This window comes from Trachypithecus francoisi, unplaced genomic scaffold (assembly GCF_009764315.1).
Source record: "Trachypithecus francoisi isolate TF-2019V2 unplaced genomic scaffold, Tfra_2.0 Lachesis_group12, whole genome shotgun sequence".
NCBI classification, from domain to species: domain Eukaryota; kingdom Metazoa; phylum Chordata; class Mammalia; order Primates; family Cercopithecidae; genus Trachypithecus; species Trachypithecus francoisi.
Window position 1 is genome coordinate 103319198 of NW_022681457.1, and position 22331 is coordinate 103341528.

Sequence of the window (22331 nt, forward strand, 5' to 3'; positions counted from 1 at the left end):
TGCCTTGAATACCCTCTCAACTTCGATGCCTCCTGTTTCTCTTTCTGTCTCTCTCTCTCCAGTGCCTCCTATTTCTCTGTCTTTCTGTCTCATCTCTACCTCTCCCTCCCCCTCTCTCCCTCAACACATATCTGTGTAGATAACAGCTCCCCCCCAGCTCACACAGTGTCATGTGCACCTCCCCTGCCCCCACTCCCAGTGGCACGTGCATTCCCGCAGAGCCCTCAGCCTTCCCTGAGGCTGCCAGCCTCCAGCCCCAGTCACTACCAGGACAGCCAGCCCTTCAGAGAGGCCCAGGGCCCCCAACCAGCTAGCACCCTGCCCTGGGAGTACCCCAATCTTCGTGGCCCACCTCCTAGGGCTTTCCCCTTGCACGCCTTGGGGAGGGGAGGCAGCACCTGGCGGCGGGCCTGGGAGAGTGTAACAGTGCTGCCTTCTCTTACAGGGAAGCAGGATGGATGAACAACGCTGCTCCTTCCCGCCGCCCCTCAAAGTAGGTGGGCCTGGCAGTCTGCCTCCCTCTCTAGGGGGTGGAGGGGATCTGGGAAGTGCTGCCACCACTGCCCATCAAGCAGGAAATCCATCCCCTTTCAGGAAGTAGTCTTATAGTGTGCCAAGTGCGGGGGGCCATAGCCGCGAGCAGGGTAGACCCAGCCCCTGCCCTCTAGGAGTTCTGTGATGAGGAGAACCCCTCTCTTGCTAGAGGGCTGGGGCCTCTATTCTAGCTCCTCCTCTCTGTCTTCACCGCTGCAGACTCCCCCTGCTTCTCCAGGCGTCCCCGCCCCAAACTCGAAGCCCTCATCTCTCAAAGACAGCTGCTGCCAAATGTTTTCCCTGAAACCAGTGATGACCAGCAGTTGCAGGAAGACTGCAACCCAGGCCCTAGGAGACTTATGAGCTCCTGCTCCATGAAGCTGCTGTCTGGATGGGGAGGGAGTGATAGGGAGGCAGGCCTGGGTGCCCCCCAGCCACTGGTGAGGAGACTGACTGGAGGCGGGGCACCCAGGGAGATGAAGGGGAGGCTCTTATTTTTGACTCACTTTTCTTAGCATATGGTTCTTGGTGACTTGGGACCCCAGCGACCCTAGAAGACCAGGCCTGGTAGAGTGGGCCCAGGGCTGCAGGGTGAGGGTTAGAGGAGGGTGCATGGGCAGTAAGCCTGATGCTCTCTTCAGGGCAGAGGTCCTCACACCAGCAGTCAGTGCCACCTGGGAGCCTGTGAGAAATGTGCATTCTCAGACCCCGCCCAGACCGCTGCATCCAAAGCTCTAGGGTGGGGTGCAGCAACCCATGTTAACAACCCCCCCAGGCAGTCCAGCGGTTTCTTCTGGGGGGGCAGTGAGCCCTCCTTTCCCCAGGCAGAGAGAACCCCAGAAGATGCCAGCACTCAGCACGCTAAGCCTGCCTCAGCCGGTGCCCATCTGTAAGAGGCAATGAGGCCAGGGCCCCATCCACACCCTGAGCCTTGAGGCTGGCCAAGCAGAGGCGAGGGCTGGGGGGCCTGGAGGACGGAAAGATGGAGAGACCCTTGTCCTGTTTGTGTTTTGCAGACAGAGGAGGACTACATTCCCTACCCGAGCGTGCACGAGGTACTCGGCTAGACCCCCATGTCCACCCTTACCCAAGCCCGGGAGGCACTTACGCAGGGCTTCTGGATACCAGGTCCTCCTCCTTAGGAGCCTGACCCGCAGGCCTTGCTACAGACTGGAGACTTAATTTCCAGGCCCAAGACCTCAGAGCCCATTTGAAACCTTAGGCCTTCGGAGCCAAATGTTCCAGCTTCCTGGGCCAAGGTCATGCTCCAGCTCTATCTGCCCCCACACCCCTTCTTGGAGACTTGGGTCTCGGCACTGTCTGGTTCTGGCTGAGGGAAAGGGCTGGAGCAGAACTCTGGGGCCCACACAGGCTCTGGCCTGTCCCCTCATACCCCTTAGCCATGACAGAAGTGGCTCCAGGTCTAAGTTGGGAGGGTGTCCTGGGGTCCCTGGTGGGGTACAGTGTGGGGTGGCTCTCAGCCGAGTCCCTCTTCAGGTCTTGGGGCGAGAAGGACCCTTCCCTCTTATCCTGCTGCCCCAGTTTGGGGGCTACTGGATTGAGGGCACCAACCACGAAATCACCAGCATCCCCGAGACAGAGCCGCTGCAGTCGCCCACGACCAAGGTGAAGCTCGAGTGCAACCCCACGGCCCGCATCTACCGGAAGCACTTTCTCGGCAAGGTGGGTGGCCGGCTGGTGTAGCGGGGCTGGCTGGGGTGGGTCACAGTTCAGCTCCACTCGAGGCTGGGCCTGGGAGGGAGCAGAACTCACGGGCCAGGGCTGGGGGACAGTCCTAGAGCCCTGAGTAAACGTGCTCCCACCACACACACTCCCAGTCCCCAGGGAACCCGCATGGCGGAATCTCTTGTTCATTCAACAAACATTGATTGCAAAGGCAGTATTATTGCATAGTGGTTCACGGCAGAGACTCTGCCAGGGCTTGAATCCTGGCTCTGCCAGCCACTACACAGGACATCGGGAAATCGCTTAACTTCTCTGTGCCTCATTTGCTAATCTGTGAAAATGGTGGTTGGTGATAATGATACCCACCTCATGAGGTTGCTATGAGGCTTCAGTGAGCTGTTATCTGTCAGGTCTTTACAGTGGCGTCTGGGACAGAGGAAGTGCTCAGTCAGGGGTGGCAAATAATGAGGACAGGCCGTGTGCCTGGCCCTGTTCTAGGCACAGGGTATACAGCAGCCAACACAATAGACCCAGCCCCTCCCTTCGGGCGACTTGGAGTTAGGGGAACAGTAACGTCATGGATTGATGCAGCCCCTGCCCTGCCACCAGCACAGAGCAGGGACCCTGTCCAGCAACCACTTGTCAGAGTACTGAGGGAGCCAAGGGGAGGTCCCATGCCGGGAACGTGTGTGTCAGGTTGCAGGCCGGGTGCGGTCTCTTTGTCAGCGTAGAGCCAAAATGGGGAAGTGTGTCGTGGACTCTGGAGCCTCATGGCATGTGTGGGAATCTTGGCTCTTAACTGATAGTGTGACCCTGGGTAAGCTATTTAACTTTCCTCATCTGTGAAAATGGGGATAATAAAAGTACAGGCAAAGCTTCTAGAACCATGCCTGGCACATGGTAAATACTCAGTGAATGTTAGCTGTTGTCACGTCTTCATAATTACTTGGTGATATCAGGATTATTCTGTTTTTTCAGGAGAGGAAACCGAAGCTCAGATAGGTAAATGATTTAGTCAAGGTCACACAATGACTAAGCCTGGGAATTGAACCAGCTTTGGCTGACCTTCCATTAAGATGCATGGGAGAGATCATGCTCTTAGCCATTGTGTGTGTGTGTGTGTGTGTGTGTGTGTGTGTGTGTGTGTTTGTATGTGTGTGTGTGTTGGGAAGAGGGGGTGACTACTTGGGAGGTTGAAAGAGTGACAAGTGACAGATGAAGGTAGGAACAGATGAAGGTAGTGGACCTTGAATGCAATAGGATCTGAAGAAGTGCAGGCTGGAGGGTCAGAAGAGGTGGCTGGGCGCCGTGGCTTATACCTGTAATCACAGCACTTTGGGAGGCCGAGCTGGGCAGAGCACTTGAGGTCAGGAGTTCAAGACCAGCCTGGGCAACATGGCAAAACCGCATCTCTACTAAAAATACAAAAATTAGCCAGGTATATTGCTGGGCACCTGTAATCCCAGTTACTCAGGAGGCTGAGGCAGGAGAATCGCTTGAATCAAGGAGGTGGAGATTGCAGTGAGCTGAGATGGTGCCACTGCACTCCAGCCTGGGCGACAGAGCAAAACTCTATCTCAAAAAAAAGGAAGAGGTCTCATGTCCAGGATCAGATTAGCAGTACTGAGGGGAGAAGCCCCAGGGCTGGCAGAACGGCAGGGCCCCTTTCTGACTCTGGGTAGGGTAACGGGGGAAGCAGCCAGGTGCTCAGGCACTGGACCCTATCCTGGCAGAGGAGGGAGGTTAGGATGACTTTGGGCGTTGACTTTCTGGGACCCTGAGCCCGCTCTCCCACTGCGTCCCAGGGGCTCCTCTGGGCTTGGGGGTGTCCAGGGAAACTCCCCGCTCCCTGGACTTCCCTGCCGAGTGCCTCCTTATCAAGTGCCTGCCACTCCCTCTCTGCTGGACGGTGTCAAGCATTTGGGGGTTTCTGCCACTCTGTGCCCAGGCAGGGCTGGGGGACTCTTCCCCGGGTCCATTGAGAATGCCCCTGAGCTACGGATTCACGGGGCACGTCCACTGGCCCCTGCCTCTGTCTGCGCCTGGCCTCTGAGCACAGGTGTTCATGTTTGAACAGGATTTACTTCTAGGATGATTCCTGGGGCGGGTGTGGCCGGGCAGCCAGCTCCACTCCCAGAGCTTGGGCTAGGGCTGGGGCTGGGGTTAGCAGGGGGAGCCCGGGCCCGGGCTGGGTGGTGTCTCCCTGAACTTCCAGCCCTTGGCTTTGGGACTTCCCCACCTGGAGGTGCCAGCCCTGGGCTCCTCTCTAGGGGTGCCATCCCTGCAGCAGCCACCCCTGATACTCCTCGGGGTGTCTTCCCAACCCTGTGCCCTCTCCTCCAGGTGAGACAGGAGGGTGGAAACCTGCCTGGCCAGCCGCCCTGTGTGTTGTGAGATGTTTTGCTTCCTGTTTCTCACGGGCCCTGGCTTCAGGGGCCACAGAGTCACAGGTTGGGCAATCAGCTTTTGCTCATTGAACACCTGCTGGGGGCCCAGCCCTGAAAAGGGCCAAGGCTGAAGACAGGCATGGAGGTCCGAATATGGTCCCGACTCGATGAGCACCCAGAGATCCGGTGTTACTACCCACCCTCACTGAACTGAGCCAGGCACTTCATCCCTTTCAGTCCTGGCCACCACCAAAGTACAGGGTTCCCTCCTATTTGGCAGACTAGGAAAGCAAGGCACAGAGAGGCCAAGTGACCTCCTCAGGCTGCCCAGCTGGTCAGTGGCAGAGTGGGGCTTTGAGTGCCGGTCTGTCTGACGTGGGATCTGCTATCAGCCATAACACCTGCTATGGGCGAAGGACCCCCCATCTGGGAGTGGGTTGGCTTTCTGGCCTGGTTTCAGGAAGCCCCATGCTCAGCCTCACCCACTCCCCTGGACCCCACCTCCCACTGCAGGAGCATTTCAATTACTACTCACTGGACACTGCCCTTGGCCACCTTGTCTTCTCACTCAAGTACGATGTCATCGGGGACCAAGAGCACCTGCGGCTGCTGCTCAGGTGAGGGTGTTGGGGGAGTCCCGAGATGGCAGGAAGGGCTGAGGCCTTAGAATCTCAGAACCCATCTCATTTGACCCACTCTCTTCATCAAGGCCCAGAGAGGGGCAGGGATTTGCCTAAGATTGCACAGCAAGTTAGTACCCGAGTCAGCCTGACACCCATCATCACCTCTGGTCCTCGCTGTGATCCACCCCTTTCTGGCCTTACTTTGTGGGGGTAGGGTTCCCGTTTTCCTTTCCCAGGCCTTCACCATGTGACTTTCTCTTCCCAGGACCAAGTGCCGGACATACCATGATGTCATCCCCATCTCCTGCCTCACCGAGTTCCCTAATGTCGTCCAGATGGCAAAGGTGAGGCCTCCGCTCCCCTGAGCTTCCCTGGTTGGCCTCGCAGATGGGCACCTGTGGGGCTTCAGCTCTGCCTCGGTGTGCCCCCTTCAGCCGTAGGCCCTTGCCCTGGGCTGCTGCCCTATCCTGAGGCCGTCTCTCACGTGTTCCCACCGTGTCTTGGGCTGCCATGTGTTCTCCCGGGCCCCCGTCCCCTGCCTGCGTGCTTTCGGTTTTCTCTATAGCACCCTCAGATCTCAGGGGACCTCCATTCCCTAAGCAACAGTGAACCCTGAGTCCTGCTTTAGCTTTGGCCGTTCCCAGCATGGCTCCTCCCCAGACCTTGACCAGGGAGGCCCAGGCAGCCCCATCCTCTCCTCCCTGGCCCCATGCCTCACACCCCTCCCTTATCTCCTCCTGCAGCTGGTGTGTGAAGACGTCAACGTGGATCGGTTCTATCCTGTGCTCTACCCCAAGGTATGACTGGATCTGGGCACAGCTCACTGAGGGTGGGTGAGTAACTGGAAGACTGAGCATTTATTAAGCACCTTCTGTGGGCCAGGTACTTTTCCCCAGGTTCTCTCATTTAATCCTCACAATAACCCTGTGAAGTCCACAATTTGCAGAAGAGGAGCCACCGAAAGGGCCTGTGCCTTACCCCAGGGTGCACAGCAGATAAGGAGGGCCTGCATTTAAGCCTAGGTTTGTCTGCCTTCGAGGCTGGCCTCGCTAACATCTGGAACCTCTGTGATGTTTGGAGACCCTCCTGAGAGCAGTCTGTGCCGCAGTCCTCCCCTGGAACGGGTGTCTTTTCTACTGGCCTTGCCTTTTTATCCCAGAGGAGACCTGTAGAGAAAGAAGAGCCCCGGCACTTCCTGCCCGGGTGCTGGGAGCTGGGCTCTAGACACGGTGACAGTGTGGGGATAGGGGCAGGGACTTCTGCCTTGGATGAGCCAGGGGCACCTCCTGGAAGAGGACAGACAGGTAAACCCTTGTGTCCCTGACTGAATTCTGGAGCAGTGTGAGGTCTCTAGAGGTGGTGTGGTCCAGGACAGGTATCCTGAAGCGGCTTCAGAAATCAGGGCCCACCTCCTGCTTATGGGAGAGGAAACTGAGGCCTAAGGTGAGGAGGAGAACTTGCTCAATGCCCACAGCAGATTGGTGAGATGTGGCCTGTTCTGGAAGAATGATGTGGGTTTACAGAGAACCCGAGGAGTGCGTTGGGAGTTAGACTGGAGTAGGGGCGGGCTTGGCATGGCAGGACTGGGACTCACGGCAAATTCAGGAGTGATGAGCTTAAACTTTGGGATCCAACAGACCTGGGGTCAAATCCCAAGCCTGTACGTGCTTGCAAGCCATTGACCCTAGGTGAGTCACTTAAGGTCTCTGAACCTGAGATTCAGAGGGGACAGCTGGACTGTCTCCCTCCCAGGCTTGTTCTGAGAATTACATGACGTGATGCGTGTAGAGCGCCTGGCTCAGTGCTTGGTACAGGGGAAGAGCACGTCGAATGGCAGCTTGCACATGCAGCCTCTTCACCCGGCGTCCTCTCCTGCAGGCTTCCCGGCTCATCGTCACCTTTGACGAGCATGTCATCAGCAATAACTTCAAGTTTGGCGTCATTTATCAGAAGCTCGGGCAGGTGTGCTCACCTCCTCCTCCCTGCTGCCCCTCCCCACCCGGCCCGGTATCTGGAGCCTGACACCTTTTCCAGGGCAGCACACCGGCCAAGGGACTCGGGAGCCCAGGAGGCTGCCAGAGGTCCTCCCTCCAGCCCTCTCTGGGTCCTAGTAGGGACAGAGGGCAGGGGCTTCTCAGGAACTCCAGCTCAATGACCTTGGCCCCTCATTCCCAGACCTCCGAGGAAGAACTCTTCAGCACCAACGAGGAAAGTCCTGCCTTCGTGGAGTTCCTTGAATTTCTTGGCCAGAAGGTCAAACTGCAGGACTTTAAGGGGTGAGTATTAGGGTGGGCTGAGCAGAGTGTAATCTGACCTGTGCTCCTGGGCAGGGAGGGAGCCCCTGTCCTGGCCCCGTGGAGGCCTGGCCGGGGCTGGAGACTGAGCCGTGGCCTGGGGGGCCCGGGGGCAGGTTCCGAGGAGGCCTGGACGTGACCCACGGGCAGACGGGGACCGAATCTGTGTACTGCAACTTCCGCAACAAGGAGATCATGTTTCACGTGTCCACCAAGCTGCCCTACACAGAAGGGGACACCCAGCAGGTAGCCTGGGCACCCCCACCTGCCTCCCACCTTCCACCTGTCCTCCCCCTCCACCTGTCCGTTCAGCCTGCATCACACCAGGCTCAGCGCCGGGCCCTGGGACAGAGATGGAAATGATCAGCGCCCCCACTTGTAGGCTCTCATTGGGTCGGGGAGATAGGCTGCTTCAGTGCTGGAAAAGCCTTGGTTTCTACGGTCAGAATGGCACCCACCTCCTAGGTGAGCATAAATGCGTGAGTGCGTAGAGGGACTAGAACAGTTCATAGTACGTTGCAAGAGTTTAGCAGATCTGAGCTGGTGCTTTATGGGGAGTGGAGAGCATCATGGGGTCATGTGGGGACATGTAGTCTTGGCAGAGGTGAGAGCTTTCAAGAGAAAGTGACTTTTAGACTGTGAAGGAGCTGGGAGAAGGCAGGGAAATGTTCTAGGTGGCGAGAACAGCTTCTGCAAAGGCCTGGGCTCGAGGACATGCAAGGCATGTTCCAGGAACTGAATTCAGAAGTGTGTCCCCTTGTCCTGAGCCTCCTACAGGGCTATCTGCCTTCCCAATCAGCTCCCCAGCCCAAGGGAATAAAAGGGAAATGTGAGAAAAATGGAAATAGTTATTCCTTATTTTTAGTGTCTTTTAACTTTCTTTTACTGAGGGTCTGTGTTCAGTTTAGCAACATGAATGTATACCAAGTAGAGCTTGTTTATTCAATCGGGGGCCATGTTTGGGGCATTGATACAGGAGAAGGGCTGAGAGGTAGGGTCTAGGGACCGAGAGACCTGGGCTCGAGTCCCCAAGCTCATTATAGCTCATTATAGCACCTTCCAAGTCACTGCTCTCGGCCTTGGTTTCATCATCTGTCACAGCACTCCAAAAAACCTAAAGGAATTGTTCTTGTAATTTCAATAGATGTCCAGGCACAAGTGGGTTTTGATTACGTGGATGAATTGAATAGCGGTGAGGTCTGGGACATTAGTGTACCCTCGTCACCTCAAGAGTGTACGTTGTTCCAAACAGGCCATTTTTCAACTAAAATCGTTTTAAGACAAGTTTATTTTGCTACATTATTTTGGGGAAAGCAAATCCTTAGATGTGCACTCTGACTACCCCAAACCCTCCTAAACCCCTGCGGGCACCCCTCTCCCCGGTGGGCCCCTTGTGGCGAGACCGTGAAGGCCCGTGGCCTTGTGCTCAGTTGCAGCGGAAGCGGCACATCGGGAACGACATCGTGGCTGTGGTCTTCCAGGATGAGAACACTCCTTTTGTGCCTGACATGATCGCGTCCAACTTCCTGCATGCCTACGTAGTGGTGCAGGCTGAGGGCGGGGGCCCTGATGGCCCCCTTTACAAGGTGGGTGCTCTTGGAGCCTCCCAGGGGCGTCAGCAAGGACCCTGGCTGCAGCTCTGCCCTCCCTGGGATGCCCCTCTGAGCCTCACTTTTTCCAGCTGTAACAGGGGACCATGGAAGGCTTCAGTGGTGCACTGTTCACAACACCATGGCCTCTGTCTTCCCCAAAGCTCACCCCCTCAGAGAGGACGGTTTCCCTCCTCTGCCTCCTGGCCTGGTATCACCGTCCTCCACCTCCCATAGCCTCCTCTGCCTTCACCATCCCGATGATTCCTGTAGCCCTCACCCCTCTCCACCACTAAAATGCAGGGCAAAAGATAGAGGGCAGAAATTCCTGGAAGAAAGATTCATCCAGCCCACAATCACTGAGCCTCCCCGACCAAGGGGCAGGCCAGGGAGGCAAAGTAGAGGTTTCTGGCTAGGGTGGGGCAGAGCAGACCCCAGACTCCACAGGAACGGACAGCTGCCCCCCCTTCCAGGTCTCTGTCACTGCAAGAGATGATGTGCCCTTCTTCGGACCCCCCCTCCCGGACCCCGCCGTGTTCAGGAAGGTGAGGGGCAGCCCCTAGTCATGGGCAAAGCAGGACAAAATGGGTGGGGGCCTGGGGGGTGCACATACATTCTGCCTTATGGGGTCCCAAAGCTGCATTGTGTGCCAGGACAGCTGGGCTCCCCTAACTGCAACTGGGGACTGGCTTTTCCGTTCATCTTGAAAACACATTTTTTTTTTTTTTTTCACAAGGTCACAGAATAAACTACACAATTGTTTTATACTTTCCATGTAGTAGACTGGCCTTTCCTCATTTCTGTTCTCTTTCTGACAGTTCCAGTCTCTTCTTTCTTCTAAAATGTTTGGGGAGGGGCACACTTCAAGCTTGGGCTTCAGCTCTGTACACAACTCAGCTACCTTAGACTGAAGCAGTAGGTCGAGACCCCAACTCAGACCCTAACATCTGTGGGGTTTGCTCTCCTGAGGGCATGGGCAGCCATGAAGGGCACTGGGGCCCCTTGAAGGTACCTGGGGAGCTGAACCCAGGGAGATGCCCTTTTGGGAGTGAAGAGGGTGACCCCAGGCCCCAGCAGAGCATGGTTCAGGAGCTGCAGCCCCTGCCTCACTGGGGTTCAGACTCTTGTTTATGTGTTCATCGGAACCTCTCTTTCTCATCTCCTCCACACTGGGGGTTTCCAGGGGCCTGAGTTCCAGGAATTTTTGCTGACAAAGCTGATCAATGCTGAATATGCCTGCTACAAGGCAGAGAAGTTTGCCAAACTGGAGGTGAGGATGGGCTGTAAGAGCTGGGTCACCCTCTTCTCACCTTCCAACCTAGAACTTCAGTCCTGTCCCTGGGAAGGGAAAAGCCATGTTCAGACCCTGGCCTTAGCGGGGACACCTGGGGCTGGATGGATTGATGGATGAGTAGGAGGTTGGGGAGAGGAAGCCGGAGGGATAGTGAGGAGTGCCCAGGAGATGCTGGGATGCGGGCAGGCTGATGGGGGACACCTTGGGTCTGGGTAGGGGGCGAACCTGGGGGGGTGGGGACATGAAGCCAGACCTTGAAGAGGCTATGAGGGGCCCTTCATATGAGGGTCCCTGGGGGCTGCTTGAGCTGTGGAGTGGCCTGGGGGAAGGCGGTGCAGGGGCCCTCCCCACTCCCCACTCATTCAGAGAAGGTGTCCCGTGCCTCAGAAGGTGTCTGGGATTTGAACTGTGGGCCGAAGGGCTGATCCCTGGGGTCCTTCCTGACGGCCCGGGCCTGGCCCACAGGAGCGGACGCGCGCCGCCCTCCTGGAGACACTCTATGAGGAACTGCACATCCACAGCCAGTCCATGATGGGCTTGGGCGGCGACGAGGACAAGATGGAGAATGGCAGTGGGGGCGGCGGCTTCTTTGAGTCTTTCAAGGTGAAGGGCCCCAGATCTAACTGGCCGGGTAGCAGGGATGCGGCTAGGGCGGAATCCCAGGCTGAGGCTGGTAGACCGATGGACACGGCGTGGGGGTGGAGTCTGGCAGAAGGGGCGTGGCTTAGGGGGTGGAGTCCCGGACTGGGAGGTTTACACAGCATGGGGAGTGGCTAGAGGCGGTTGGCATTGGAGGTGGAATCTGAGAGGGGGTGTGGCTAGAACGAAGTCCCAGACTGGGGCTGATTGACATGGTGTGGAGGTATGGCTAGAGGCCGCTCGCATGGGGGTAGAGTCTGGGAGGGGACGTGGCTGGGGGTGGAGTCAGGGGCCGGGGCTAATGGACATGACGTGGGGGTGTGGCTAGAGGAAGCCCTAGTCTGGGAGGAGGGCCGGGCTTGAGGTGGATTTGGGCTTTACAATGGGCTTACACTTGGCGGACATAGTCTGCCTTGAGTAGAGTTTGAGGGAGCAGCGGGTAAGGTGGGGCCCTGGTTTGAGGAGGAGTAACTGTTGGAGGTGGGGCCTAGATGGAGAATTCACCTGGGAATTCTGCTGAAGGTTGGAGGATTCTGGGAGACAGCAAGGGCTGCTGGCACAAAGGCTGTCAGGTCAGCAGGCAGAGAAAAGAGGAAGAGGCTCTGTCTTGACTGAGAGAAAGAAATAGAGTTCTCAGAAGGGGTGTGTGAACCATGATCATTGGAGAGGGAACTGGCCTGTGTGACCCACCCTGCCTGTCCCTGGTTTAGCTTAGCATTAAGAGCACGGACACTTCAAATCTCAACTCTGCTGCTTACCAGCTTGGGTGTTCCGTGAGCGTCAGTTTCTTTATCTGTTGAGTAGGGTAATGGCAACTTACCTCATACAGTTATTGTTATCTTTAAAAGAGTTAGGTTAGTGCAATATAAGTTTAAAAGCAAAATGCAAAACCTTGCCTGTCTGCCTCAGCAACTATTGTTTGAAATGAGAAGTGTGGGGAGTGGAGTAGTTCCTGGACAGGGTCTGGACTCACCCAGGCTACAGGGCCCCAGGTGGTAGCCTTTTTGCCACCGTCTCCACCCACCTGCCCATCTTCCAGGTGCCCAGCCAGCTGGTCACACCTCACCCTCAACCCAGGGCAGGTCACACAGCTGGAGATATGGGTTGGAATAAGGGAATTAGTCCAGCTGCCCAGGCCTGCCCAGGAACTGAGGGGAATAGATCATCTTTGAGAAAGAGGCTTGGAGACTGGAGACAGGACAGGTGGGGTCAGTATGGATCTGGGGTGTCTCCTTTAAGGAGGGCTCCGATGGTCCCACATCTGGTAGGTGCTGGATGGTGGACCTAGATTAGGTCAAATAATTTCTCAGAAGCAGCAGAGTCCAGAGTTGAGGGCGTGGGTCCTGGCATGCTGGGCTTGCCCCTGCCTCAGTTCCATCATGTGTGAAATGGGCATGATTGCTAGTCCCCTTCTTGCAGGGGTATCCAGTGACAGAGTGATTGTAAAGCACTGGTCCCACAGCAAACATTTGGTATAGATTGGTCTGAAAAAAACAAGGAAGAAGGGTGTGAGGGAAGTAAAGAAAGAAGACAGGAGAGCTCTAAGAGGCCTTAACAGGAGTGAAACTCAGGTGTCAAGAGGGCTCTCTGTACACTCAGTATCTTCTGCAGTCCTTACACAGCCACATGAGGACACCAGCACAGAGCAGCCTGTGTGTCCCAGAGACTGAGAGAAGTGAAGTCGTGTCCCCCAGGCCACCCGGCAAGTTGGTGGCAGAGCTAAGACCTGAGCTACCCTTAGGCAGGCCCTATATGTACCTGCTTCTCATGTGACGCACAGGGAAATTGAGGCCTGGCCCCACCTCCCTCTGTTGCCCTGCTGTCCATGTGCCCAGGGGAAGGGATTTCCAGGGCTCACCCAGAGTGGCATTGCCGGGGAGGGACCAGATGCCTGGGCTCCTGGGTTTTCCCAAGGGGACGGCCCTTAGGAATCCTGTGCCTCCTCCACCGCCACCCCCTTCACAGAGGGTCATCCGGAGCCGCAGCCAGTCCATGGATGCCATGGGGCTGAGCAACAAGAAGCCCAACACTGTGTCCACCAGCCACAGCGGGAGCTTCGCGCCCAACAACCCCGACCTGGCCAAGGCAGCTGGAATAGTGAGTGCCCTCCCCGTGCCCAGGCCCCTGTCCCTCCCTGGGGGGGGCCCTCAGCTTTCCTCTGTCTCTTGAGGCCCGGCCCCCCTCTCTCTGTTGCCCTGCTGCCCATGTGCCCATCCTAGGCTCTGGATTTGGTCTAGCCACTGCTTTCCTTGGGAGAGGGGTGAAGTGCCCAGGCCAGGACACTGCGGTGCTGACAGCTTGCAGCCTGCGGCCCCTTCCCAAGCTCCTTGGCCCTCCCCTCCTCCTGGCCCCTTATACATTGAGGTGTGACTTTCCGCAGGTCAGCCCTGGGGCAGCCTCTGTGTCTCATTCCTTATTGAGTATCTACTATCTGTTTGCTGGGGACTGGGCTGCTGTGTGGGCACCTATTGTCAAGCCTTGGGTGTCTGTGGGCACCTACTGTGTGTCAGGCTGTGGGCACCCACTGTGTGTCAAGCCCTGGGCTGCTATGTGGACGTGCACTCTGTGAGCATCTACTGTGGGCCTGGCCCTGAGTACCTGTGAGCACCCACTGTGTGTCAGGTCCTGGGCTGCTGTGTGGGCATCGACTCTGTGAGCGCCTACTGTGTGCACAGCCCTGGGCTGCTGTGTGAGAACCTACTCTGTGTCAGAAAATGGACTGCTGTATGAGCACATCGTGTGTGCTAAGCCCTAGGTGTCAGTGAACACCTACTGTGTGTCAGGAAGTGAGCTGTTGTGTGGGTACTTTTTCTGTGAGCACCTCCTACTGTGTGTCTGCAGCAGCCAGGGCCTCTGTGGTGTGGCTGCCTATTGTGTGTCGGGAATCTGGCTTCTGTGTGAGCATCTCCAGAGGGAGCACCTCCTGTGTGATCACTGACTGTTGTCCAGGTTCTGGGATTCTGCTGCTCACACTCAGGAGTGCTGGGCACATGGATGAATACGGCCTATGGCTGTGGGCCTCACTGCTGTCCACTGCCTAGTGGCCACCCCAGGACACTGCACCCACTGCTGTGCTCCTCACCCATCCATCCATCCATCCACCCATCCATCCATCCATCCATCCACTCACCCACCCACCCACCCACCCATCCACCCATCCATCCATCCATCCATCCATCCATCCATCCATCAATCCATCCACTCACCCATCCACCCATCCATCCATCCATCTCCATCCATCCATCCATCCATTCATCCATCCATCCATCCATCCATCCATCCATCCATCCACTCCATTCATTCACCCATCCATCCATCCATCCATCCACCCAACCACCCACTGATCCATCCATCCATCCATCCATCCATCCATCCATCCATCCATCCTTTATTGACTGTCTACTGCATGCCAAGCCCTGCGCTCAGTGCTGTGAGGCTATGTCACGTGGCAGGAGGGAATTCTCCCAACCTCTGCTGTCCAGCAGTCACCAAGCACACTGTCATGTGAGAAGCAGGCCCAACCTCCCCCACAACCCAGTTTTATCAACCCCTCCCTTCCTCTTCACCAGAGTGACCCAGCCTCCTATGGGTGGCCGAGAGGGGCCCCAGGGACAGGACCAGGCCAGCAGCACCCACCATGGCAGTAATTGGACCCATTTCTGTTTTGTTTTTGCACAACTCTCCCTCTCTCTGTGTTTCCTCCTTTCATTCCACTCTCTCTCCTTGTTTTTTTGTTCCCTCCTCCCTTCCCTCTCCCCTGCTGTGGCCTCTCTGCCCTTTGGCTCTCTGTTTCTCCTTCCTTCTCGCACTTGTCTTTTTGCTCCCTCTCCTCCTTCCCTTTTCCGCTCTTCTCACCCTCGCTTTCCTCTCCTCCTTCCCTTTTCCGCTCTTCTCACCCTCGCTTTTTCCTTTCGGCCTTCCCCTGTCTTCCTTCTCCGTCTCTGACCCTCCCTGGGCCTGTCTCTGTGTCCTTGTGTCCCTGTCTCTCTGGATTTCCTTCTGTGCCCATCTGGTGTGCCCTCGCTGGCTCACGGGTGTCCCTGTCTCCGGGTAACTGTCTATCTGTCTATCTCTCTCCCTGTCTCCCCTGTCATCTGTCTCTCCTTGTGCTTCTCCCCTTCCCTTCCCCTGGCCCTATCTCTCCCATTGCCTCCTGTGCCATTCTCTTCCTTTTTCTGTCTTCCTCCTTTCCCTGCCTCTCCTCCTCTCTTTGTCTCCCTCCCACCATCTCTCTCGCTCTCTGACTCTTTCTCTGTCTCTCTCTCTCTGCCCTCGCCCTCTGCTGCTTGCCAGTCATTGCTTATTCCTGGGAAAAGTGCGAGTAGATTCGGACGCCGGGGCAGTGCCATAGGCATAGGAACCGTGGAAGAGGTTGTCGTCCGCGGGGCCGCCGGCTCTGGAGGCTGCCTGCACGCGCTGTTCTCTGCTCGCTCTCAGGACGGAGGCCATATTGGGGACGTTGCCCCTCTGCCCCCGGGACAGGCCCCAGGGCGTGCGGGATGGAGTGGCGGCAGCTCCGATGGCACTCAGCACCTGCTTTGGGGCCTGGTACCTGTGCCAGAGCCAGTGCCCCTCACCAGGGGCTTCTGGCCCTGCCTTGGCCCCTGGGACCCTGGCCCAGTCCCTGCCAGGATCCGGTACCCAAAGGCCCTACACCCAGCCGCACGTCCCCCAATATCGCCGGTCTGCATGGAGCGCCATCCCTCTCCTCTGCCCTGACTCCTCCTCCCCGCCACAAACTGGCCTGGGGTCCTACCCCTTCCTGCCTCCAGAGAAGCTGGGGGCAGGCTTTTGGGGCCTGGGGCATCCCAGCACAGTGTGTGGGAAGCTGGGGTGGGGGTCTTCCAGCTATTGGGCCAGAACCTCCCCCACCCAATTTGGAGTTCCGGGAAGGGGCCCCAGCTGGTACGGGGTGGGGCTTGGGTTGCTACACCACGCTCTGACCACCGCCCTTAGGCTGCAGATCCCACAGAGCCCTGCGGGGCCGGGAGCGGTAGCTATTCTGAGGACTCGGCCTCCTTCCACCCCAGCCCCCTCAGGACCCTGCCCTAATCCTGGGCCTGTATTGGCGGTCCTGCCGTGTGAGCTTGGGAGAGCCCCTTGCCCTCCTGGGGACTGTTTCGCTTTCTGTAAACTGGGAGGGCTATCTCTGGGGATGGATATCTTCTCTCGTTCTTTCTTGCTCACCAACTCTGCTTCAGGGCCTGGGGCAGCAAGGTCCCCAGGGGGGATGTTGGGGGGCACTGGGGCTCCCAGGGAAGGTGGCACTGAGTTGGGGCCTCTCCCCACAGTCACTGATTGTCCCTGGGAAGAGCCCCACGAGGAAGAAGTCGGGCCCGTTCGGCTCCCGCCGCAGCAGCGCCATTGGCATCGAGAACATACAAGAGGTGCAGGAGAAGAGGTGGGTGAGGGGGGGGACAGTGCCCTGTTCCCCTGCACTCCCATCCCTGATCCCTGTTTGGTGGCAAAGCAGAGCAGGCAGAAGGGAGTGCCGCCCCTCTGCCTCTCTGTCCCCACCAGTGACAGCTGTATGGTCAAGTCTCTGCTGCGTGTCGGGCACCAGGGCCAGCACGTCACCTAACGTGCCACATGCAGATCAAGAAGCCGTAGGTCAGAGGGGTCAAGGAGCTTGCCCAGGTCACACAGCCAGTGATGGGCAGAGCTGGGATCTGAGCCCTGATCTGTCTAGGGCCAGCACCCATGCTCTTCCCACGGCCCCAGCGCATGTGGGAGGGCCTAGTGCTGATGTTTGGGGTGGCCACAGATGGGCCTGGGGGGTGAACGAGTGTGGGCAGCATGAGGGCAGTGAGCCCAGGCCAGCAGCAGGGCTGCCCCCGGACATCTGAGACTAGCTCCTGGGTGTGAGTACTGCCTCCCTGGTACTAACCATGTGTGACCTTGGGTGAGTCACTGAGCTCCTCTGAGCCTTACTGTCCCAACCTGGAAAAGGGACAAGAACACAACCCATGGTGTGGGCCTGCTGTGGGGACCTGGGGCGCTGCCTGTGAGGCCAGGGCCAGGCCCCCTGAGAGCTCCAGGAGGGGAGCGGTCATTGTCCTTGCTGCTGCCAGAGCTCCACGTGCTGTGAGTCCTGGGTTCAGGTCTTGGCACTGCCACGTCCTACCTTTGCATCCCTGGGCAGGTTCCTTATCCCTAATGGGACAGCTGTACCTGCTCCTGTGGAGAGGACCTGGGAGGAGTCCCATCCCTGTCCCATAAAGCCCCATCAGTGCCAACCCCATCACTGGCCAGGCTCGCCAGGGAGCCCACAAGACTGCTCCAGGGCTGGCCCTGAGGATAGGGGTGTGGGTATGAGGCAGGAGGCACCGTGATCCCCCTCACCGCCTGGGCCTCATGCTACCCCTGATGCCAGGCCCGGAGCTGAATCCCCCCGCTGCCCCCGTGTGCCCCGCAGGGAGAGCCCTCCGGCTGGTCAGAAGACCCCAGACAGCGGGCACGTCTCACAGGAGCCCAAGTCGGAGAACTCATCCACTCAGAGCTCCCCAGAGATGCCCACGACCAAGAACAGGTTGGGGCTCAGGGCACGTGGGGCTTGGGGGCTTGGGAGTGGTGAACCGTCCTTCCCCTCCCCTGCCTGGGCCCGGGACAGCCCAGGAGCCTTGACTCTGCCACAGCAGGGTGTCAGGGGGGCCTGGGCATTCTCTGGGGCCCTCCTTTGACATATACCCAGCGAATACTTTGTGCATGCCCAGCCCCACGCCCGGCTCTGGGGCACAGAGGTGCCCTGCACATAGGTCCCCGCCTCACGGCCGCAGGTCCACCAGAACATGGCCTCATCAGCTGTTTCCGGATCATGGTGATAGGAGGAACCCGAAGCAGGGTTGGGGGGATGAAGGAGGACTGGGGGCAGGGGTGCTTTAGATGGGTCCTCAGGGGAGACACCTCCATGGGGTGACATTTGAATTGGGAACTGAGCCAGCCCTGCTAGGACTGGCATGGCAGAGAGAAGAGCATTCAGGTAAGGAGCTCGGCCAGTGCAGAGGCCTGGGACACACTCCAGGGACAGAAAGAAAGGTGGCCGGGAGTGGTGACGTATGCCTGGAGTCCACCTACCTGGGAGGCTGAAGCAGGAGGATGGTTTTAGCCCAGGAGTTTGAGGCTGCAGTGAGCTATGATCATGCTTGTGAATAACCACTGTACTCCAGCCTGGACATCATAGCAAGACTCCATCACTTTAAAAAAAAAAAAAAAAAAAGAGTACCCGAGGGGCTGGGCCCAGACAGACATTGTGACATTGTGCTGGATGGTGGCAGGGAGGAGGTTGGAGAGGTGGGCAGACACTGGCTTATAGCTTAGCAGGCTGTACAAGAGCTTTGACTTTTTTTTCCTTTTCTTTTTTTTTTTTTTGAGACGGAGTCTTGCTCTGTCGCCTGGGCTGGAGTGCAGTGGCCGGATCTCAGCTCACTGCAAGCTCCGCCTCCCGGGTTTACGCCATTCTCCTGCCTCAGCCTCCCGAGTAGCTGGGACTACAGGCGCCCGCCACCTCGCCCGGCTAGTTTTTTGTATTTTTTTAGTAGAGACGGGGTTTCACCATGTTCGCCAGGATGGTCTCGATCTCCTGACCTCGTGATCCGCCCGTCTCAGCCTCCCAAAGTGCTGGGATTACAGGCTTGAGCCACCGCGCCCGGCTTCTTTTTTTTTTTTTGAAACAGAGTCTCGCTCTGTCGCCAGGCTGGAGTGCAGTGACACAATCTCAGCTCACTGCAAGCTCCACCTCCCGGGTTCACGCCATTCTCCTGCCTCAGCCTCCCGAGTAGCTGGGACTACGGGCACCCACCACCACGCCCAGCTAATTTTTGTATTTTTAGTAGAGACGGGGTTTCACCGTGTTAGCCAGGATGGTCTCGATCTCCTGACCTTGTGATCCGCCTGCCTCGGCCTCCCAAAGTGCTGGGATTACAGGCATGAGCCACCGTGCCTGGCCTAAGAACTTTGACTTTTATCCTAAGTGTGACAGGGAGCCTTGGGAGGATTTTAATCATGAGGGTGATGCTTTAAGAAGCTGACCACGGTTGCTCTATGGAGAAGAGGCTGGAGTGGGGTGGGATGGAAGCAGAGAGGCCAGTGAGGAAGCTGTGCCTGCATTTGGTGTCCATTGGCTGAGCTGCCTCTGTGTTGGGTTCTGTGGGAATCAAGAGGACTCAGCCCAGGCTAAAGAGCCGGGTAGGCGAACAGAGAGGCAGGAAAGGATGGCAGGGACAGGGGAGACGCGGTATGCAGGAGCCAGCGTGGGGAGGGTCATTCTCACCTTGGGAGGAGGAATCGGGAAGGACTCCTGGAGTGGGAGCCCTAGGGCTGATTTTTGAAAGACACATTTGCTTTTTGGGATTTGAGAGGACTGAGACTCCAGGCAGGAGGTGTGGAGGCCCTGAGCATGAAAACCTTGTGGGGTTAAGAGAGTCGACTGTGGAGTTGCCTGGACCTCATCCACTGCCCTCCCACCTGTGCTGAGTGACCCTGGGCTGTGTGCCTGCCCCCTCTATGCCTGGCGTCTCCTCATCTGGAAGATGGGTATAATAATCATAGTGATAAGATCATTCAGGTAAAGGCACGTAGAGCAGTGCCCAGCGCAGAGTGGACGTGCAGTCGATGACATTAGTGTCACTAATTGCTGCTGTTTTTGAACATTAGGCCAAGGACATTGTGCTTTACCTGGGGAAATGGGGAACCAGGAGGGGGTTTTGAGCAGGGGAGGGACATGGTCAGATTTATGGATTAGGAAGGACCAGTGGGGGTAGGAGGAGGCTGCAGGGGGAGTCTGGGGGAGCTCAGAGGCCCAAGGATCCGTAAGGGGTCCCCAAGGGTGCTTGGCTGCTACAGGCTGGGCCTCCCGGGTTGAGGAGGGCAAGGGAGTGAGGGCCTGGCTCAGGTGGGGCTCGGGGTGGACACCGGGTAATGGGGCGCTGTCTGTGGCAGAGCGGAGACCGCCGCGCAGAGAGCAGAGGCGCTCAAGGACTTCTCCCGCTCCTCATCCAGTGCCAGCAGCTTCGCCAGCGTGGTGGAGGAGACAGAGGGCGTGGATGGAGAGGACACAGGCCTGGTGAGAGGCTCAGGGGGTCGGGGGCTCCACAGGATCTTGGAAGGGGGCTCTTTGCTCCCTGGAGATGCCCTGAGTAGAACCACGAGCCTGGGCGTGGCTGAGATGTGATCAGGGGACCCGGCCCAAAGGAGCAGTGCAGACGAACCCTACCCTGCTCAGAAGCCTTCCATGGCTCCCCAGCACTGTCCACAGGAAGCTCAGTTTCTGGAGCTCTTGGAGATCTGGTCACTCCCTTCCTCTCTAGTCTTCTCTCTTACCACTTCAGACATTCTGGACTCCCTTGTGTCCCCCAAGCTTCCCAGGCTTACTGCACCCTTGGCCCTTTGCACGTGTACCATCTCTTCTGTCTGGAACACTCTTCTGCCGCCTCCTCCTTTCTTTGCCAGGCTGGCTCTGACTCATCCTTCTTTTTTTTTTTTTTTTTTTTTTTTTTGAGACGGAGTCTTGCTCTGCCGCCCGGGCTGGAGTGCAGTGGCCGGCTCTCAGCTCACTGCAAGCTCCGCCTCCCGGGTTCACGCCATTCTCCTGCCTCAGCCTCCCGAGTCGCTGGGACTACAGGCGCCCGCCTCGTCGCCCGGCTAGTTTTTTGTATTTTGTAGTAGAGACAGGGTTTCACCGTATTAGCCAGGATGGTCTCGATCTCCTGACCTCGTGATCCGCCCGTCTCGGCCTCCCAAAGTGCTGGGATTACAGGCTTGAGCCACCACGCCCGGCTCATCCTTCTTAACTGAGTCTCACACACCTCCTTTTGAAAGCCTTCCCTGATTTCCTAGTCTCAGGGTAGGTTAGGAACCCCCTTTGCGTTCTCACAGTCCCTGGGCTTTGCCCGGAACACCCTTTGTCATTCTTCATTCTGCAAACCATCAGTGGGCCCCTGTTGCTTGCCAGGCACTGCCCCAGATACAACAGGTGCAGCTGGAAACAGTGCAGACCCAGGCCCTGCCCGCTGGGGCAGAGTCTAGAATTACAATGGTCTCTTCATAGCCTGCCTTGCCTCCCAGATATCTGGCTCCTGAGGGCGGGGCCCATGCCTGATTTATGTCAGTGGCAAGCCCTGGAGAACATCCGTGAATGTTTGTTGAGTGAATGAGTGGCAGGGGGTGGTGTGTGCCTGGGTCTTTGCCTGCCCTGACTCTGCCCTCCCGTGATCTCCCTGGGGCAGACATGGCTAGGCCCGTCCTCCTTGCAGGGAGTATGGGTGGGGGATTGTAGAGTGCAGTGAGGGAGAGGGGCTGGGAGGGAGCCCTAGCCAGTGCCAAGGGCATGGGCTAACCTCCCTCCCTCTCTCCACCCCCTCACCAGGAGAGTGTGTCATCCTCAGGAACACCTCACAAGCGGGACTCCTTCATCTATAGCACGTGGCTGGAGGACAGTGTCAGCAACACTAGTGGGGGCAGCTCCCCAGGTACCAGGACAGGGCAGCTTCCCCACGAAGCAGGGCTACCCTTGGGGTAGGTGGGGGACAGGGCTGGGCACCAGTTCCCATGCCCCACACAGTCGGTGTGTGATGTGACTGCCCCTGCCTTGGAGGACAGCGGGCAGGTCATTGTCCAGCTTAGGGTGGCTGCGTGGATTGGAGGGCTGGTTTCTTCTGGAAGGGTCTTGGAGGATAATGGGGGATGGCAAGGATGAAAGTTAAGGGTGGAGTTGGAGTGCACTGGTGCCGACCGCCCACCTGTGCCCCCGTCTCCCTGGTGCCTCCCCGCGGCCAGTGAGGTGGCTCCCTCCTGCCCCCCTCCCCAGGCCCCTCTCGATCACCCCACCCAGACGCCGGCAAGTTGGGGGACCCTGCATGTCCCGAGATCAAGATCCAGCTGGAAGCATCTGAGCAGCACATGCCCCAGCTGGTAGGTGCAACCTCCTGGGGCTGGTGCTGAGGGAGCCGTACCTGGGAGGGGATGAGCTGGCGGGGAGGCTGGGAGCTGAGGCTGGACCAAGAGGTACCCCCAGGCCAGGAGGGGTGGGGCTCGCCTGGCCTGGACACAGCCAGTGACTTTGCACACCTGTGTCTCCCGCCCCGTTGCCTCTCCCGTCTTGCTACCTGCCTCACCACCACTGTCTGACTCCAGGGCTGTTAGCCGGGCCACCCCCTCTGAAGGTGAAACTGAGCAGGTTAGACCTAGCCCTTCAGCTTGTGTTTGGTGGGAGAGGGTGGGGGTGTGTAGGGGGCTGAGCTGATTCCTCCCTGTTGCTCTGTCACCTCTCTGGGGTGGGAGCTATGTGT

The 22331-nt window shown here is 57.8% G+C and overlaps 1 protein-coding gene across 13 annotated transcripts in view; it reads left to right on the forward strand.

Moving 5' to 3' along the window:
* RAP1GAP (RAP1 GTPase activating protein) overlaps positions 1 to 22331 on the forward strand; it is a 73695-nt gene that overhangs the window by 50011 nt on the left and 1353 nt on the right. For 3 of the 13 annotated variants that reach the window (XR_004441047.1, XR_004441048.1, XR_004441044.1), the window contains 21 exons: positions 446 to 493; positions 1551 to 1589; positions 2032 to 2217; positions 5121 to 5224; positions 5496 to 5574; positions 5974 to 6027; positions 7109 to 7192; positions 7406 to 7506; positions 7641 to 7770; positions 8955 to 9110; positions 9587 to 9658; positions 10297 to 10383; positions 10873 to 11010; positions 13012 to 13143; positions 15340 to 15417; positions 16338 to 16447; positions 17462 to 17575; positions 19984 to 20107; positions 21410 to 21512; positions 21820 to 21954; positions 22177 to 22219. Coding sequence is in view for 7 of the 13 variants with exons in the window: in XM_033227944.1 (XP_033083835.1) it covers positions 446 to 493; positions 1551 to 1589; positions 2032 to 2217; positions 5121 to 5224; positions 5496 to 5574; positions 5974 to 6027; positions 7109 to 7192; positions 7406 to 7506; positions 7641 to 7770; positions 8955 to 9110; positions 9587 to 9658; positions 10297 to 10383; positions 10873 to 11010; positions 13012 to 13143; positions 15340 to 15417; positions 16338 to 16447; positions 17462 to 17575; positions 19984 to 20107; positions 21410 to 21512; positions 21851 to 21954; positions 22177 to 22185 (2052 nt within the window). In the remaining 6 variants the exon portion in view is untranslated. The remainder of the gene's footprint in view (positions 1 to 445; positions 494 to 1550; positions 1590 to 2031; positions 2218 to 5120; positions 5225 to 5495; positions 5575 to 5973; positions 6028 to 7108; positions 7193 to 7405; positions 7507 to 7640; positions 7771 to 8954; positions 9111 to 9586; positions 9659 to 10296; positions 10384 to 10872; positions 11011 to 13011; positions 13144 to 15339; positions 15418 to 16337; positions 16448 to 17461; positions 17576 to 19983; positions 20108 to 21409; positions 21513 to 21819; positions 21955 to 22176; positions 22220 to 22331) is intronic. The other 10 variants (XM_033227944.1, XM_033227938.1, XR_004441049.1 and 7 more) reach the window with 7 other exon arrangements.